The sequence below is a fragment of the Ammospiza nelsoni genome, chromosome 3 (assembly GCF_027579445.1).
Source record: "Ammospiza nelsoni isolate bAmmNel1 chromosome 3, bAmmNel1.pri, whole genome shotgun sequence".
Taxonomy (NCBI): domain Eukaryota; kingdom Metazoa; phylum Chordata; class Aves; order Passeriformes; family Passerellidae; genus Ammospiza; species Ammospiza nelsoni.
Window position 1 is genome coordinate 49,906,166 of NC_080635.1, and position 16,958 is coordinate 49,923,123.

The following is a 16,958-nucleotide window of genomic DNA, read 5'->3' on the forward strand; positions in this document are numbered from 1 at the left end:
AGAGCGAGGGCGTAGTTGGGTGGGCATTTGGCAGCTACCAAAGTCAACCCACCACAGGGCTGAACAGTAAACTTGTTATGCAGAGAAAGACAATATTAACTGCAAGAAGGCACAACTAGAGCAATTTATAAAGAAAAATCTTTCCCTTCAGCTCAGAGAAGAATATCTAATAGGATAGCAAGCTAGTTTACCTGGCTATAAAGTAATTCCAGCTCAACTCCTGAGGACAAACTCTTAAGAGTTATTTTTATTACTTTAACAAAAACAATAGAAGACACACAAAAACCCCAAACAAGCCACCAAATACATTGAAAAAAAACAAAAAAGAGAAGCAAGGTGAATGCTCTATAAAGTCTTTTATAGTATTGCTCACTATAAAGCAAATCATTGGATTCTAATAATGAGTTAAATAGCACTGTTTTCTGATATTAATCCATTGTAAAACAAAATATCTTGGAAAGTTAACATCTTGCATTATCAGCAATACCTTGGTTTCTCTTTCAGATGCAAACCTAAAAAAACATTTAGTTAAAATAAGCTTCCCCCCCCTTAGTGACAGGCCGATAAATTACTTAAACCAAAAAAGCACTACCAATAGAAGGCTGACACTGTGTCAGTGGGAATAACTGACAGTTTGATTATTTTCAAGAATATACCACAACTATATTAGAGACAGGAATGAAACTGCATCAAAATAAACTAAAAACACAAGAAGCATACTGTGATTGGTTTAATTCTGTCTAGATATTAGGACCTGCAAGTCTTTCTGCTAACAATTTTTTTATAATCAGTTCTGTTCACAGATCAAAACCTGAAAGGATAAAATACTTGCTTCCATTTAACTGTATAGAACATTTCCTGCTTGCTTAATACAGCAAAGTACACCATCATTTGATAATCAAGTTCACCAACTACCTTTTCTCTCACTTTTATTAATGAGAAATGAGCTTGAGCATTGTGGGAGACTCTACCTGCATTCAAGACTACTAAGCAAAAGGTTGAGGCATGTTCCCACAGGAAAGTTCTCTCTGTAACCCACACTTGGAACTTTTTCTCAAGCTACTGCAGTTACTGCTTGCAGATAAGATAAGGAATGCTTGCATGAGATTTTATGGCAACAGATATGGAAATGATGGTAAGACATCAGGTGACAGAGTTTTATGGCTTTCTTGTACACAAGGCTAAGAATCCCAGCATATTATCCTTCAATCTCAACTTGTCATCAGTAAGCTAAAGCCTACAACTTATTCACTGAAAGGAAAACCACAACAAGAATTAGTAGCAAATTGTTTGGTAAAAAAAATACAATGCAAAACCTACATTATAGAAAATCAGAAAAACAAACTGGATGCTATTTAGTAATACAGATTAGCTTTCAAATATTCAATTCCAAGTTCACAATTATTTACAGCAACTAAACAGATTGCAATTATTTGCTTTATTCATTAGAAGTGAAGAAATGGCAACTAACCTTTTAGAAAGGGGTGTGCCTGAAAAATTTGGCAAAAGACTCTGCATAAGGACTTTAGGAGGAAAAAAAAAGTAGCTTTAGAGGGGATCTATTATGCTGCTTTCAGAACATAACAGCTTTACTATCTCTTTGCTACCTTAAAAGCAGCAGTGGAAATGTTTTCCTTGTATATAAGGCAACTCTGGTCACACAAGGCAAGTAAATATTGATTTTACTATAGCTGAGCTGGGAGCAGAAGTTAATTTCAACAGTCTGCACAGAATGTTTTACGAATTGCTTTAAAAATATTTTGCATTACAAGGTATTAAACCAGCTAAGAACCTTTTAAAATAATCTGAAGCTTAAAATGATTGAGCTGTACAATTTTATCAGGGTAGAAAGTACAGCTGAGAGAAAGAGAAACAGTATTAAAGGCTGCACATCAGCAGCTCATAAAGCCAAGCAGGATGCTTTCTCTCAATCCAGGCCAGGCAGTCCTGAAGCCGTGATGTTGGGGAACAGCTCGGGGCAACCTCACAAAAGCACTGGGCCAGAACCAGTCACCAGCACCAGAGGGAATGGGCAGGGATAGGACCTATGCACTCCAAGTTGGCATATCATATCATATCACAGGCCTTAATTTGGAGTTAATCAGACCCAGGACAGTTAACCCTGAGCAACACTATCTCAATAAAGAGGAGCTGTGCCATAACTACAGTACAAAATCCACAGTGCAGCGAAATTCAGCAAGACAGATACAAGCACTCTGCTTCCATCTGCACAAAGGATCCGGAATGCTATGTTGACTGTCAATTATTAGCGAGGGCTGCCAGTGCACACTTGTGTGACAGCTTTGACTCGGGCAGACACAAGGACAAAGCTGCTGACTGCCACCCTGCCCCGCACGGAACAGCACATTGCCCGATTTCTGCAGAGAACCCTCGAACCATTTGCTGCTTTTCTGAACGCTTCGAAAGAAATCCATCTCCGCACGTAACAAGTGTCAGAGTGAAGGCATCTCCTTGCCCTGCAGCAAAAGCCCAGGTTTCACCCGCTGGAAGGCTGAGCCAGGGAATTACCGCAATTCGCTCTCTCAGCTGCTCGCCCAGCGAAGATCAGGGCGCTCCACCCAGACGCCACACAAATGAGGTCACATAGCTGACCACACTGCTGCCAATTCCTGCCCTATTCATCGGGGACGAGGGCAGGAAGCAGATGGAGCCTTCAAGTTAAGGGTCGCAACATTTCGGTGTGAACATTGAAGCCAGCCAGCGGCAGACAATTCACGGCCCGGGGAGCGCGGCCTGCCCGCCCGGCAGAGCTGAGTCACGGGCACCGCTCTGTCCCACACCGAGCACACGGACCGGGGCTGCGGTCCCCAGAGAAACACTCCCCCCCTACAGCTTAAAAAGGGACTCCACGACAGGACAACAGAAAATATTTCCCACTTTTTCAGTACCTATGTGCATTTAAGAGTTTAATATACATGAAAAGTGTTTAAGTCTTTCATATCTTGAAAATAAGTTCACTTGAAGACCCAAAAGGCAACGTGATGTAATTACTATGTAAACCTGTTTCTATTTACAACCATGCTGTATTTCAGAACACCTACTTCACCTGCTGCCAAAAAGGAAATATACCATTTTCAAGTGCTTAAAAGCTAGAGTTGTTTGAAATCAAACAGATTTGAGGACCAACACAGCTGTACTAAACAACTAACAAGATCAGAGCCTACAGTAATATGAACAACACCATAAATATTAGTTTGACTATAGTAACAGCTTGTGTGTGGTCTCAATTTCAAGCTGCTATCAGTGCATATGTCTTGAGGGAACACAGACAAGTACCTTCCTACCTGAAAGAAAGCTTATTGTTTATAGGCGAGTGCTTCTGAGATTTCCAGAGCCACAAATGGACAGAAGCTAAATGCAGAGTTTCAGAAGATATGCTCTTAAACTATCTATTTGCTTGCAATATACCTCAGTCATGTCATTGCCATGGCCTTTTACAGCTATTGAAAAGTAACACTCATTTCAGTCACTGGGATGGTGGCTGCACAATTAATTCACACAACAAAGTGCAAATTGATCTCGCTTCTGTTTATAACTGTATGAATATAATGACAAAACAATATCTAGTCACATAATGCTAAGATGCTAACACAGATTATTCAATTACTGCAGAGTGCTTTACTCCACGAGTTGACATCTTACAGAAAAAGTTCCACAAGGCAAATCCTTTTGGAGACTGTCATAGAACCAGCATCTTTTTGTGCCTCTGCAACACAGTTTAAGTAGCCTCCCCTCCAATTCCAGCGTGAATTCCATCTGGGCAAGGAGGGAATTGAGGTGAAAAAATATTTTATTAAATAATCACATCAAATAGTGCCACAACAGTAGAATAGGTATATGTAAACACAAAATAGCCCAATCATTTTCCTGCAATAGTCTCAGAAATTTTACTAGATCAACAAATTATCTCCCATGGCATGAAACAGCAATGAAGAAAGCCCTTTTGTTTGAACAGACACAAAAAGTACAAGATCCCTTCTTTTTTCTCCACTGAGATAAAGAGTAAGCTTTGGTTCCATTTAGGCACCAGTAGCCTACCAGCGCCACTGCACTCCCAGTGTCTGTCACCAACTTGAGAGTTTAAGAGGTTATTAAGAGATTAGACTGTTATAAAGAAGGTCACCCCACCAGATGAGCTAAATTATTTAGAATTTGGTTTTAGACCATAAATCAATCTCTGACAAAACTTAGTTGTGCTGTTTAGGCTTCAGAGAACAGAAGTTAGTCTTATCCACTTTGGTTTCACCCAAACTGATTCATTTACAATTAGTTACTTTATCAGGTGTGATCTTCAACCTCCCTTCCTCCAGTCCCTGCCAACTCTCACAGCAAGCACACAACCAAAAAAGCCAAAGCCACACCTCTGCTGACTGAAAAGCGTCCCTGTTATTTATATTCTAGATTTCTGTGAAAAGCAAAGGACATGAAGAAACAATTACATACGCACCCCTTCCAGCTTCTCCACCCATTTTTCCCTGAGTATTTCCAGTACTGCACCATTAAAAATCCTGTCCTCTCAGAGAATAGCCTCTCCACCATAGCGCACATACACACCCCCAATTTACCTTCAGGTTTTTTTTCCTCATTTTCTCTTCCATGCCTCTTACCTTCTAGCTTTTTTCAGATTTTTCCCCTCCTATGTGCATTTCCAACACACAAAGAAGCGTGCAAAGCCACAATTCTCTCACAGTCTCCAAATACAGAATTTTAAAAAGTGAGATGACAATGAATGTGAGACTATGACTCTCTTAAAAAGCAAATGTGCATCGCTACACTTCATGAACAAGATTATAATTAAACAAATTTCCTGAAAAAATCCTGTTCCTTGATTAAGAAAAATTACAACTACAATTTATCCATCATGATCTATGTTCTTTTAAAAATTGAGGGTTCAACTCAGATTTAAACAGGCTTTAAGAAACAATCAGTAAACACGGTGCTCAATCATATAAAGCACCTGAGCAGCATGTAGCTGCTACTCACCTAGGAAGTTTATACCTTAGCCTAGACACCTGGAGCCAGATAAATCATCTGTAGACATACAAACATCACCAAATATTAAGTGTGTGCACTTACATGTTAAAAAGACCTCAAGGATTGAGATACAAAACCTCAGAGAGACTGACCCTCCTATTATCCCATAGATGAACATTTCAGAGGTTTCACAACTGAAGTGTTCATCAGTTAACGACATGGCTGGTTATAACTCCTGTCCCAAGTTTATGCTCCTCTAAAAATATGACAAAAAAAGAAGAAAGGAAAAAAACCCCAAGAAATATTCCAAAAAACCCTACACCAATACATGCAGAGCCAGAACAAAGAACTTCCATGAACAACAGCCGAGGTTAAAACCAAGCAGATTGATTTTCTCCTACTGCTAACCTTCCAAGAATGATCAACTGCATATGTCTCACATTTGAGGGCTGAATACGTGCAGATTTTGAAGAACACTAGATCTCTCCAACCTATAATTTACTGAGCTCTCCAGAGTCAGTCAAAAGCAACTCCGCTCACATTACTGAGTTTTCTTAACATTTTTGTCAGTTTCTTAAGGAAGCTTGGACTGAGCCACAAAGGAAAAGTTTCTGCTCTCAGCTAAACTGGCATATATCCAAATCCAACTCATTGTTCTAGAAGCAAACATACATGAAATCAGAGTCCCAGCCCATCATTTTATTCTAAATTTAGCCATTACATTGATACATCTTCAGAGGATTTTAGTTTTCCTTTCTAAAAACCCATCTTCAGCCTCCAACTTTGTAACAAAAAACCCGCATCAAAAGTCAAGTGGATCAAATTCTTTATTGATCACCACATTCTGCTTTCTCAAAGCTCTGACACCAATTCACAAAAATAAACTGTTTCCATCTGTCAATTACTGTATCTACATAGCATATTCACGAGTAACAGGAATAATCAAATTGTCTTTTTCTTGTCAATCTGTGTTATTTGGCCCCAGTCAAAAAACAGATGAGGCAACCCATGAAACTTCAGTCAGAGTAGGTATGAAAGATGGCAAAAGGAAGAGAAAATCATAATATCCCAAATTTCTTCTTTTCCAAAGCATCCCTCCACAAAACATTCTTTCCAAATTACAGGAAATACAGCTCTCTTGAGATACCACCAAAATGAGGAGAAAAATTTGTGGGGTGTCAAGGAGAAGCTGTAAGTTTATACATTCAAAAGTACTAAAAGGCACACTAGGCAGAACTGTAAAGAATCAAAATAAGTAAATGCTCAAGTCACCAAAATGTAATGCATAGTTTAAGAAAATTAGGGACATGAAGACTTTCAATCAGACAGAACACTAAAATTTCTGCCATGAACAAGTTACTGTTCTAGGTGAAAGGGAAGCCCACGACACAAGCATTACCAAGAGGATCTTATGTCAGCAGGTGTGACACAGCCAGAGCTCACACAACACTTGCAACAGAGCAGCGCCACAGAAAACAGCCTTTCCCCACTCTGTTTCCTGTCATGCCTTCCACGGCCTGCTCTGTTAGTGCAAACGAACTTCTGCAAAGTAAAAAAAAGCAGCCCTCATCAGGTGTAGAAGATAAAAACAGATCCACATGCCAGGATCCTTTAATCTACCACAGCCCTCAGAGCACAGGGAAGCACTCACCCAGCGGAGTGTAACAGGTCTGCTGGTCAGTATCCCGAGGAGCAGCAACCTTGTACTTTTTCCACACAACTTTTTTGGCTGTTTGAATGCTCATGATCAAGCTCAGTTTTTGAATAACAGGAAAGTGAAGATGGAGAGGAAGTACACGCTAGTACCCACGCAAGAACTGCATGCTGGGACTCAAGGGGGAGGGAAGCGCTGGTTTTCCTCTGAGGGTTTGACACATTCAGCCACACAGGGACGGACAGGAACCAGTCAGGAAACCAACTTTTAAAAAGGCTGCACGTTAGCAAGTAACACACTTCAAGCTAATTGAGATTTCTTTTCTCTATAAAATCAGAGAAATATGCTGTTTTGCTACTCCTTATGAAAACAGCAGGACACTCCAGCTTTCAGAGAACTGGCAAGTTAAATTCTACAAACTGAAAATAGGAAAGCTGATGGCAATTTTCCTTTTCTGTTAAAATCAAAACTTCTGGTCAAACATCATACTAATTTTAAAAATCCTAAGTATTTTTAGTATTCATTTGGTAAAAAGTTTGCACTATCACTATAACACTTTTTCACACATTCAACAGAAGATAAAACCAGAACAACTCTTCAAAGTAAGCATCCACATCTTTTAATGGCCTTTCAAAAAAGCACAAGAAATTTTAAACATAAGATTATAGCACATCAAGGAAGTTGTACAAATAGACCTCCAAGTCAAAAATTACAAACTCTGATTAGGCATGCCCTTACCACTGTGCAGTAATTCCAAACAAGACAGAGCAAGGAACAGTAAAACAGAATATTGGTAATGGAGGGCTATGATAAGATCAGAGTTATTTTCAAGTGGGCCTTTAAACTGTGCTAACCACCAATACAAAAAGCAAATCAAATCCCTCTGTCACCAAATTTATAACCAAATGAAGAGGACTCCAAATACTGTAGTTATGCAAGACGTTCCATAAGCCACACTTTTGGATACTGAACTGTACAGAATTCCAATAGTCACAACAAAGTAATGCAAGAGGAGATTAGCTAGAGCACCTAAGTACAAGCACTATGACCACAGAGGAGCATTCTAAACCACAAAATTGGTTTCAAAAGCAGAAAGACAGAGGCTGTTTGATTTGTCTGCCTGTCTCACTGTATCATGCTATAAGACGAATGTTCTGGATACAGCTCTCCTCTCTTCATTAATATCCAGTCACAACAGTTTACTGTATCACACCCCAGACACTATTCTGAGAAGGGAAGGAGAGAGAAATCAAGATCAGATTTTTCTTTAAGTTTTTGTGAGTCAGAAGTTGGTCTTATTTAAATTTGTGGGTTGGATGTTTTTTTCCCCAAATTCAAGAATTCCTCAAAGTTGAAGGCTGAAAGGCTTCACATAAAAGGAGTTTTGTTTCCATTAATAAAGACAACCATACATTCAGGGGGCTAAATCAGACATTTGTATCCAAACCTTTTTGTGAACCATGCAAACAGGACCAAAGTGGAAAGGTAATAAAAGTTTTAAAGCTAGGATTTCTATTTTAGAAACAAACAAGGATGTATTTTGTAATACATATAAATACAAACCTTACTGTGCCAAGCACAAAACAAAAAGACACTGCCAACTCCACCAAACAAATGAGAATTAGCAGACAGACCTGCACATATGCCAGAAGCACCACATGTTCCTTTTTTCAAGTTTTGATGAGACTGGTCTGAATACCCTAAGAATGTTCTCCTTGTGTATCCAGTACCTCACCTCAGTCCCTGCCGCTCCAAGGCCCACACACTCAGCAAGACTGAGGAATAAGCACAAGTTTCACGAGTCAGCTAGTTTGTGACAACAGTTCTGGGTTCACCACTTCTCAAATGAAGAAGTGATTGCAGTCAGTGAGAGCAGTTACAGAAACACCACTCTGACTCCATCAGTCCCCTGAACTTCATTCAATGTGAAGGTTTTAGCGAAGCTGAGTAAATCATTCATGCACCAGAGCTTCCAGAGAAGCTCAGCTCTCAAGCTCTGCCTGACATCAGCAGCTGCCCCATGAACATCAGAGAAACCACTTTTATCTAACGTCAGGTTTTACCTCAAAAATCCAACATTTCAACAAGAATATACACTGAGAATATGTATTAACTTAAGGGGGGGGAGGGGGGAGGTTGTTACACTATGTCTAACTTAAAAAAACAAAAATTTCTTGCCTAAATGGAAATGGAATTACTAGCATGAAATAGTTTCATATCTGAACCCATCTGCAAAGAAGTTAGCTTTAGGATGGCAGGAATATTTTAAAGCTAAATTTTAAAAGTGAAACCATGGCCTCTTAGAATATCTGAAGTATTGGGTGTGAAATCCATACATTACTGCAAGAGCAGATAAACAGAAGAGAAATGGAAATTTCTGGTCAAAGTAATCTTTGAAGGTGGCAAAGGAAGACTTTTTAAAAAAGTTTTTAACCTAACTCCAGATCTCAATGTACTAGCATACTCTCTACCCATAAACCACTTCATTCATTAGGAGCAAGATGGTCTTATTTATACTACTACTGAATTCAACAGGCCATTTATTTAGTAGCTCTCTGACTGGAGTACGTGATCTCTTCTATTCTCTCTGGTGGTGACAGCAGTAATCAAATTTTGTACATGCCACTGGCCCTATTATAGTTCCACAGCAGCTGGCTGGCTGCCTAGGCTTCTTATCATGTATGATAAAAAAGACCAGCCAAACAGACCAGCTGAAACTACTGTGGGAAGACACAAGTAGAGGGAAGCCTAACTAGAAGCCTAGTAAGTAGAAATCATAGCTTTTTATGCTTGCCCATGTATTACAAAGCATGAAGAACAAGGCTACACTCAATACATGACAAGCTTGCTCTAACAGTTTTCAGAAGGACTGGAGGTTGGATGACAATTCAGCCCTTGTTGAAGAGTAGGTCTGAATGCCACACTTCATCTGTGAAACATTACTCATCTAGAGCTTAGTCCAGACAGCAGGGAATGGGAAAGCAAAAAAGCACCTGGGCGGGGGGGGGGAAGGAAAAGTAGAGGGGAAAAAACTCTGATAACTCTACCCATTCATTTGAAGGTGAGCTCATAAATACTTAATATCACTTTTCTATCACAGCCCCAGCATATACACTGTCAGCACAGTGTTCAGAGTAAAATTAAAGTTCAGAGAGGCAAACAACAATGGGAGCAGAGGACAACATCCTTTCATTATAAAACTCCCCTGTATGCGAGACAATCTATAATGAGATTGGTTTCCATTTCTTCTTTGCCTTCTGGGAGCCATCCAGAAGCTTTGAATGCCTTGATTCTGAGAAGAGGAAACTGGCTTCTTTTTCATAATCTGCCTCCTTCCAGCTGTGTTCCAAGTAGGCCTTGGGTAGTCCTGCTCTGAACTTCCACTCTTCCATTCAAGTCCATAAAGAAAGGCTTGGGTTTATAGCTGAGGGAAAAAACAAATCTAAGGGACTTCTTATGGGAGCAGAACAAGGAGATACAAAATTCCTCCTTCACCCTTTTTCTCCAAGGTGAGAGCCAAGCAAGACAAGAGCTTTCCTAGAGGGGAAGCTCAGCCTTCCTCAAGGTTCCTGTGTTACCTGTCTAGTCCTACCCTTTATAATATGCTATAATAAGCATTTAGTTAAGAGCTTCTCATGCTGTGGGATTAACACCCCCTAATTTTGTTCAGGATGTTTTATTTCACAACAACAACCTGACAACTTTTTTTTGCTGACCTGCCACACATGATCTGAATTAGCAAGCCACACAACACTTGTTCCAGCAAGCAAACAAGAGCTTCTAAGGAGATGCTAAGAAGGATGGTAGAGGGGAAAGAGTAACTTGAACAGAAAGTCATGTTGCAAATGCCTGTTGCATTTTGATGCAAACCAATTATTAGAAACCCACAACACCAGCAAATTCACATGGAGAACACTGGGTTTTTAGAATTTCTATTGAAACCTTGTTTCACAAAGCCAGGTTCATGTAAGCATAAAGCTTTCTGCTGAAAAGAACATTATCAATAAAGTAAATGCCCTCACTACTGTTGAAGATGAACAGAGTGTGTGGCAGCTAGTGGAGCACTGCAGCACAGATAACACACAGAGATATCATATCCTCTTGGTGCTCTCACAGGCAGCTCCAACACAAACCTTTCCAGCACACAGTGCTTCGGGCACTTGACACATGGGTCTCGTAAAACTGCATGTCTGTGGCTGCCACAAATAACTGACTCATCCTGCAAAAGAAATAATAGTAGCAACTGTACATAAATTGTAATGCCTTTCAAGAATCACCATAATTTTAGTCTTTTTTGATGTTCCTCTTACAGCTTCCCTTTTCCTTTTGTAAAAGGGAATATTTTGAATGTAAATACTGAGAAAATTTGTGGAGCACATTAATCTTTGGAAAGTGTTGTTTACATTATGATCACACCTGTAAAACCGAGCCACATCCAAAAAGCACCTGCTTTTTACAAAACATCCTGGGCTACCTGTTTACAGTAACCCACAGGGGTGACAGGAGGTCCACAGGAAAAGAGTAGGAGACTTCTGCATTTTGCTTCTCATTTAAAATGCTCATCACACCTTCCAAAACAAGGCTCCTGCCCATTCACAGGCACCTGTATAAAACAAATCCCAAAGAATCCATGCCAGATGCACTGCTCAACACTTGTGTGCTCATATGCTGGGGCGTAATGTGCATTTCAGCTGAAGCCCAGGCACTGAGCCCTGAGTGACAGCATGCAAGCCCAAGCACAGGAGAGGAGCCATCACTTGATCTGCCCAGCTCCTCCAACAAGCAATCCTGGTGGTTCAGTGTTTCCAAAACCACTTGCCCTGCTGCACTGGGACAGACTGTGTCCAAGTTAGCAGCCAAGCAACTGTAAGAGCTGCTGGTAAGCAACTCCACCCAGGAGAGGCAACTGCCCTCAGCACACCCCACAGCAGTAGGACTGCTGCAGAAAAAGGAATGGCTTCCAAAAAACATGTCATTCCTTTCTCCTTCATATGCCAGGACACAATCCAAAGCTTTGGAAGCAATGGTTTAGGCAAGCATACGAATAATTTACTTGTACTTTCCTCTCACTCATTTTGTAAACATCTGTTTGTACCTCCAAGAAAATAAACATCTCAAAGCTTCCTTGTAAATCCCACAGTGCTTTTTCCTCAAAGTATCTTCTGATAGATTCTTCAAACTCTTCCAGCTTTCCCCATCTAGACTCCACAGGGCTGTGCATTGATGTCTGCCTCAAGCTGGGCAGAGGGGAAGCAAAACATACCATGAAGTCTGGAGAGGAGCTGTGGATCAAGCAAATCTCTCCACTTGCCCAAATCTTCAGGCCTTCACTCCACCCAGCTACAACCACAACCTTCATCCTAAAAGCTAAAACTCTTATCTCCTACCATGGTGGGGAGAAGGAGGGGACATAACACAGTTAAATATAATCACAGGCCCGTTTCAAGAGCGTTTCACCCTGGCCATTGACCGCATTCACAGTCAGCAGGGTTGCACCAACACCACAACTCCAAAGATCTGAAAGTTCGGTTTTCCATTTTTTAATGCCCGGTCACAATGCATGGGTGATCAGACAGCACCCTCTAAGACATGAATTCTTTAGCTGTACCATTTATAACAAGCTATGTATTTCCAAACTGACGCGGAGTGTCACAAGCATACACATAACCAGTCTTGTTAAAATTAGCGATCAATTTCTTCCACCCAGACAGTGTACTTCCCTTCCTGCTTGCAACAACGTATTCTATTCATGCTTTCCCACAACAAAAAAACACAGAGGACAAAGAGGGACAGCATTGTGCAGAGCTGCCCTGCTTTCTGCAGGAACCATTAACAAAATTCTTTGGACTTCCCAGTCTTTATGCTGGGGATGGAAAGTTTTGCTCACCTGGAAAAGAGGGATCTGCACAAAGTCTGCATTAGGAGCCCCAAGTTTCCCTATTCCTTCCTTGAACAAGAAGACTCAAGAGAGCTCCCTAAGTTAAACAGGCTGTCTCTTCCTAGTTCAGAGAGCTAAAACTCAGTAAGGAACTATTAGAGGCATGCTAAAACTAAGTCTGTTCCCTATGGACCTTGGTCAGGTCCAACACAAACATGTGCAGTTAAACTCCCTGCTCCTCAGAGGACAAATCTGTCTCCTGCCAAGGACCCAAGGCAAACATCCTTTCTGAAATAGCATTTCTGTTATCAGAGTCAAAAAAGGAAAGGAAAAAAACCCTGAAAAATCAACCCAAAACACATCTACTCAGCTCAGTGCAGGAAGGCTGCACTGGGTGTTCAGGACTTAGCACAGTGACACAGCACCCAGCTTGGGTGCAGGCACCCAGCCCAGTCCTAGAGCAGCCAGCTTGATGAGGGCAGACATCACACCATTCCTTCTGCATGATGCCACAGCAACAATGCAAAATTTTCTAAACTACAGAAAACCTTCTTAGAATTACCTACACTGCTGCCCCTGTATAAGCCTTTACTTTCATGAAAGCCTCCTTTACCAAAAGGAGGGAAAAACCCAAACAAAACATACTCCTGTCCAATCCTCTTTAAACCCTTCGGTTAATTTAATACAGATTTAATATAGCTCTTCTTAATTTGTCTCAATAGTTAAATTTACACTCACTGCTAAAAGCTTCCACAGCATGCACAACCTTTTGCCACTTATCTCTTTTTAACAGCTACAAATTGCAAATCATTGTGTGATTAAGGTTATCAAGACCTGAACAAGGTCAGAGAGTATATTTCAACAGATAATCCAACATTCAGACATTTTGCTAGGTATAACATTCTACAAAGACTGTATTTAAAAAAAAACCATTGCATGAACTGTCAGGTACTAAAAGTGCATCATTAAAACTATTGTTAAAATTAATGGCCTTCTTTCTCTCCTCCCTCCCCACTTAGCACAAAAGAAAAAGAACGAAATAAAACCATGTGTTTTGTTAAATATTGAACCTACTGGAACCTGCAAAATAGCAGATTAATTAACTAATCTGAGGCTGAGGTCAGTTTACAGAAGAACCATCACACAGCAGCTATGGCAACACAGAACCACCACACTGCACTGCCAACTAGCAAAGAGAAATATAAGAACAAAGAGCAAAGCAAGAAAACAGCATCAGCCTGCTTTCTTAGGGCCACAGAAGTGAGAATTAAGGCTCTCAGAGGGAGTCAAGCAGTTTAGCACAGCACTTCTGTGTATTAGGGGACTTGGGAAGGAGCATGGAAAAGAGACAAAGCATATGGCACAACTGAACTGCTACCTAAAGAAATAACAGACCCACACAACTAAACACCAAAAAGCCTCAAGTCTCTCTGACAGTAATGCTACACACACATTCAAAAACAGAGATCCAACAGCAGTGAAAATGATAGTGCATGTTATTTGGGACAGAATGTGCACCTATCTATCTCAAACCACCTGCCCAGGTTCCCAAGCAGAGACTGGGAAGCAGCCCAGTCTGAAAAGGCTAAGCAATAGCTGGGTTAGAACTCAACTCCACACTAGCTAAGGAAAGCTCACACAAGCCACAATCAGCAGAGATGTGGTGAAAAGAGGACTAGGCAGTGAGGTAAGCAGCTGAGGGGCAGCAACTGATTCAATTTTGCAAGCCAGCAAAAGTTTGCATGTTTACACCCTTGCTTGTTTTCAAGAAACTTTCAGCAAGCTTTCTGTGTGGATACTTTGCAGGCTTCTGCTAGGTCAAATGGAAAACACTGGGCTCAGTTATTTGAGCTCAAGTGTGCGGAGGAGTAATTACCAAAGCTCCACTGGACAGAAGGATTGCATTCTTTTATTCTTCAAATGCCACCACCCACTAAGATAGGATAATAAAACTCTCAGAAACCTTGTAAGCAAATCCAGCAAACACTGTGCAGAAGTTAGCCTGCAATCAAATGGTACCCATCTCAAAAATTCCATCTGTGCCTCTCAAAGTACTGTGGCACAATGACCAACTCTGCTACTTGCTGCCACCACCACCATGGCATGATGCCACCATCATCATATTGGCATCACCATAACCAAGTGTTAGCTGGATTTAAAGCCTAAACCATGTGAAGGTTGAGATAGAGGCCACATGTACAGTATATTCTAAAAAGTCTTTCTGTGCAATATTGACTGGCAAATCATACTCATTCCTAAGCCAGGAATGAAGCCCCAAAACACAACTGCTCTTTCACAATTACTGTGATGCAATAGATGCAACACAGCATTCCCACATAAATATTTAATGTCAACAATACACATGTTCACTAGCTGATTTTAAAACTATTTCAAATTTTAAAAGGGTTAACACCAGATGCACACACTATGGTAATGATATTATCGGTCACCTTACTGAAGCACCACACCTTGAACTTAATGTGTGAGCAGACACAGTCTCATCCATGGTTTGAACTGCAGCTTTTCAGCTAGCCATTTCACACCCCCATTTTGTACTACTGCTTATGAAGCCCTCTGACATTGCCAGCAACAACTTGACAATCAGCTCAACAAAATTCCAAATTACTTTAACAAAAACATTTTAAGACTGAATCCTTTAATAATTACCTTTATTTCCTACTGAATTTAAGTGTTTAAATAAACAGTGTTTCCATGTATTTCAAAAATATGTACATCATGGCTATACTCACAATAAGAATGTGAGTATGCAACATTAGCACCTTTGAAGAGACATTTTTACACCAAAGTGGACAGATTGAGATTCTGAGACACCATGCACCATCCTGCATGTTTAAGACCCTTACTTCATTTAGCAGATGAGCTTTTATAACCCCCCAGTCTCCACAGCACAGGAAACCAAGTGCTCCAAATAGCACACATTTACCAGTTTGTTCCTTATGTTGTCTTGTCTTTCCTACTACCTATTTGCTTTTGTTGCTGCGACCAAAAACAGAACATGTTTATTTATTTTTTTATTACTTAGGTTTATTTATTTATTATAGGGTTATTTTCTTACTAGTTTAACTTTTCCTGCATGAGCAGCAACAAGTTGCTACTGAAAAGCAAGCCATGTTTCTCTCTGCAGGCCTGCAAACGCATCTAGGCAAAAACCACTTCAACTGCACAAAGTTATCATTGAAACAAGTTGCATTAAACTTGTTCACAGGTCTCCTTAAAAAAATCATTATAGGTTGGTAAAACTCCAATATAAATAAAGGAGATGGACAACAAAACACAAACAAGTTGTAATTCACTCAAATATGAGTGTGCAAGTGTCTGTGACTCTGCCTTCAACTTGCCCTAGATTTGAGCACTTCTCTATAATATCTATATTCAACCAAACATTATAATACCTTCATTACTAATCATTTAATATTTAACTGTAGTATTCTCACAATTAACACTGTCACAAACTTTTCTAGTTATGTGCAGTTCCGTCCCTTTAACTGGACTGGTTTAAGACAGCTGCATGAACAAAGCATTATAAAACTTCACTGCTGCCTGATTTTGGTTTTTTGTTTTACTTTGTAGCATAACCACAGCATTGATACTGTTTGTTTTCTTGTTAGGTGACTGTTTGTTTAATTTTAAATCACAGCATTCTGACACATTCTCCTCCATATAACAAAGTTCACCACAAATATTTCAGGTCAGCCACAGAAAAAAGATAAACCCCTATTACACATCTTCATAAATACCATTTGAAAGAGGGGATTCACTGAATAAAGATCTTTACAGCTTACACTGGGAGATAAGCAAGGCAGTTTAGGATATGAGTGGCAAGGTTCAGAAACAGAACTTCATAGAGGTGCAATTAAAATGTTTGCGAAGCTAATTAAAAACAACCTGCTACAACCTACTTTCTGGGAACTTTGCTACTAAATACTTGTGAGACTCTGGGTCACTGAAAAGTAGCTCTAGTGTAAATGGAGCTATACGACCCCAAAGAGTCAATAAGCTGCTTTATTCAGGGGTTTTCAGAAATTTACCTTTACACTCAAGTAATTTCCCCAGCCCTGCAGTTTTCCATCACCTATCTTTCTCCTTATGTGCCTCCAAATACTCCTTTACTCTTCTTGTAAATGATCAAAACCTCGCTACTGTTAAGAAAAAAAGATGATCAGCCCTCAAAGTAAATCACAGGACAGTTCATTCAGTCTTCTTACTCCCATGTGACCATCAGGTACTGTTATATGAACAATTTTGTACCTACCATTCCATCATAATTATTTTTATCTTCCTTCCCTTGTTCTAGCCCGATCTACACAGATGATCATCAGTCTTATTACCCTCTGTCAGGAGAGTCAAAATCAATGAGGCAGGCCAATTCATTGCATTCCATCCAGTACAATCCCAGTGAAGTCCATATAA

The 16,958-nt window shown here is 40.1% G+C and overlaps 1 protein-coding gene across 3 annotated transcripts in view; it reads right to left on the reverse strand.

The window, feature by feature from the left end:
- UTRN (utrophin) overlaps positions 1 to 16,958 on the reverse strand; it is a 342,938-nt gene that overhangs the window by 302,491 nt on the left and 23,489 nt on the right. For 2 of the 3 annotated variants that reach the window (XM_059469343.1, XM_059469341.1), the window contains exon 1: positions 6,647 to 6,765. The exons of the other annotated variant lie outside the window; for it this stretch is intronic. In XM_059469343.1, the coding sequence (XP_059325326.1) occupies positions 6,647 to 6,740 (94 nt within the window). In that variant the 5' untranslated portion in view covers positions 6,741 to 6,765. Of the gene's footprint in view, positions 1 to 6,646; positions 6,766 to 16,958 lie in introns of those variants that run through there. 3 annotated transcript variants of the gene reach the window in all.